Source organism: Cebus imitator, unplaced genomic scaffold (assembly GCF_001604975.1).
Source record: "Cebus imitator isolate Cc_AM_T3 unplaced genomic scaffold, Cebus_imitator-1.0 Scaffold613, whole genome shotgun sequence".
Lineage (NCBI taxonomy): Eukaryota > Metazoa > Chordata > Mammalia > Primates > Cebidae > Cebus > Cebus imitator.
This window is the reverse complement of record NW_016107928.1, coordinates 37,668-40,949: the sequence shown is the minus strand read 5'-3', so window position 1 is coordinate 40,949 and position 3,282 is coordinate 37,668. Positions and strand designations below refer to the sequence as shown.

The following is a 3,282-nucleotide window of genomic DNA, read 5'->3' as shown; positions in this document are numbered from 1 at the left end:
AGAAGGCTGGGCATGGTGGCTCATGTCTATAACTTCAGTGCTTTGGGAGGGTGAGGGGAGAAGACCATTGGAGGCCTAGGAGCTGGAGACCAGCCTGGGCAACAAAGCAAGACTCTATCTCTACAAAGTATTAAAAAATTACTGGGTATGGTTGCCTGTAGTCCTAACTCAGGAGGCTGAGACAGGAGGATTACTTGAGCCCAGGAGTTTGAGGTTGCAGTGAGCTATGATTATGCTACTGAACTCTAGCCTGGCCAATGGAGCAAGACCTTGTCTCGAAAAAATAATAAAAAAAGAAAGACTGGAAATAAATGAAATACATGAATATGTGTGAAGTTTGTAAAGTTAGCCAAAACCAGTAGAAAATTTAAAAAAGGAGATAATAAAAATTAGGTCATAAAACAGTGAAACAGAAAATAAACCTACAATGAAGAGAATGAACCAAACCCAGAGGGGTTTCTGAACAAATCTCTGGCAAAGTTCATCAAGAAAAAAAGAGTAGGTACAAATAAACAATATTAGAAATGAACAGGGGACATAATGACAAAGATGGTAGAGAATAAAAAGGTGAGAGAATACCATGAAGAAGCTCTCTGCAATATTTTAAAACTTAGATTTTTTAGGAAAATGTAGTTTACCAAAACTCACTCAAGAAATAGAAAGCCTAGATGGCCTTATAAATTGAAGTAGTTGTTAAAAAACAAAAATAAAACTTTCTTAAAACTAAAAACCAAAACACCAGGCTCTCATACTTTTATAGGCAAGTACTGTCAAACTTTTAAGATACAAATCATTCCAATATTATATAAAGGCTTTCAGAGAATTGAAGAGAGAATACTCTCCAAGTCATTGTATAAAGTAGACATAACTTTGAAACTAAAATCAGACAGAGAAATACAAGAGAGGAAAATTAACCACAGGCCAGTCTCACTCATAAATGTAAATATCGAGATCTTATAAAGAAAACATTAGCAGACAGTAGGGCAGTATATAAAAAAGATAATATGCAATGACTAAGCTGAGTTTATCCGAGAAATGCAAGGGTGGTTTTTCATTAGGAAATCTTTAAAAGACATTCACCACATTAACAGATAAAAGCAAAAAAACAAATGATCGTGTCAGTAGATTTTTCATCTCTACTGAAAAAGCATTTGATTAAATTCAAAACCTATTCACAATTAAAATGCTCAGCAACTAAAATATAAAGGAATTTCCCTAGCCCTAATAAAAGATATGTACTAAACATCTGCATTATTCTTAAAGAATAAATATTGGAAAGATTCCTCTTTAAAAAAACATTTTTTTTTTTTTTCTAGAGACAAGGTCTCTCTGACACCCAAGCTGGAGTGCAGTGGCGTGATCATAGCTCACTATAGCCTTGAACTTCCGGGTTCGAGCAATCCTTCCACCTCAGCTTCCTGAGTAGCTGGGACTATAGGCAAGCACCACCAAGCCCAGCTAATTTTGGATTCCTTTTAAAAAACAAGAATAGGACAGGATGTCTACTATACCACTCCTTGAAAGACTTCAGGTCCTAGCCAGTGCAGTAATATAACAAAGAGAAGTTAAAGAAATAATGATGTTGTAGCTTTACTGAATATATAAAAATTATTAAAAATAGCAAACAAAAAATACATACTGGAATCTAAAACCAAATATCCTCCTGTGGGAGTGCTTAACACTCTCTATGCCTATAAATATTCCTCCGAAAGCAGCAATGATGCCAGATACCATCTTGTGTACACAGTGGTCTCCTCTTATTCTCAAGAGGAGAGTAAGGCACTAAAATGCTTAGGGTGTTATTTCTCGCTCTCCGGGGGTAAAGGAAAGGGGTGTTAAGTACAAAAATAACCCTATCTCAAAGAAAGAGTCTTCCAGAAGAATCATTTTTGGAATATCCTCTGAATACTAGTGCATATAACTCGGTCCTTTCAAAGAAAAGCCTAAATCCACATGTCCAAACCCTTCCCATCTTTGAGAGTTAACTGAAGATGCATCTTCTTAAAAAATCATTCTTTGAGCTGGGCATGGTAGCTCATGGCTATAATCCCAGCACTTTGGGAGGAGGCAGGCAGATTGCTTAAGCTCAGGAAATTGAGGCCAGCCTGGACAACATGGTAAAACCCAACCTCTACAAAAACGTCAAAAGTTAGCTGGGCATGGTGACGTGCACCTGTAGTCCCAGATACTCAGGAGGCTGCGGTAGGAGAACTGCTTGAGCCCGGGAGGCAGAGGTTGCAGTGAGCCAAGATTGTGCCATTGCACTCCAGCCTGGGCAATTGAGCTAGACTCTGTCTCAAAAAAACCCCCACATTATTCTTTGTCTATTTCAGTTCGTAGTGAATTCTTTCCACAGAATGACTGCACTATGGCAGGCATTAATAATTTAATTATTGATTTGACATCTCTTACCATTTATTTTTGTATTATTATTTAACTCTATGATGTCCTAATTTATAAATAGCATATCTAATTCCTAAATGAATGAGAGAACAGTTCTTAAACAGTTATTTATTTACATATATCTTGTATTCTAGAACAGATGTCTCCCCTACATCTTGAGGCCCAGTGTGATACTTTGCTTTATCTCTCATGGTCTCTTAATAAGTCATAACCTAACAGTGATACAGAGATGCTCCAGCTAACAGAACTCTAACATACTCTCCCTTCATTATCTACATGCTGGAGCATGTGCAGATGAATAAGAACCAATGGAGGCCAATAATGATTAAAATGAAAGATGATTTTAAAAGATCTTTTATATATATCCTTTATACTTTCTTAGCTGAGTGTGATGGCATACACCTGTGGAAAGCTGAGATGGGAGGATAGCTTGCACTTAGGAGCTCAAGACCAGTTGAGGCAACATAGTGAGACCCTATCTCAAAAACAAAACAAACAAACAAAAACATTTTCTTCACTAGGCTACAGGGAAAAAAGTTAAGGAAGGCAAACAAATATATAAGAAACTTACCTTGCCTGTGAATCATGCCTCCATGCATAATTCTTGCAACAATACAATGATTTAGTTCATTCATTTTTAAAGTGATTCCCTGTATAAAAGAAAAAAAGTTCAGTAAAAGTATTTTGGCAGTACTTCTCATAATATTTGTGATTTTGCTGTAGATAATTTTAATTACCAAAGTTGAAAAACATTAAATAGGGAAAATGAAGTCCATCCAGTATGCCACACACACAAAACTGCTCCATGACAAAAATGCTATTTTTGATTGCTATAATAGTATACATACATTTTATATAGTGCTTTTAATATACTTTTTT

General features: G+C 36.0%; 1 protein-coding gene across 1 annotated transcript in view; it reads right to left on the bottom strand.

Moving 5' to 3' along the window:
• The window catches only part of LOC108294955 (peripheral plasma membrane protein CASK-like), an 87,693-nt gene that overhangs the window by 47,840 nt on the left and 36,571 nt on the right, over positions 1-3,282 (bottom strand). Inside the window, exon 8 of the mRNA XM_037734405.1 lies at positions 2,975-3,053. Coding sequence (XP_037590333.1) covers positions 2,975-3,053 — 79 coding nt within the window. The remainder of the gene's footprint in view (positions 1-2,974; positions 3,054-3,282) is intronic.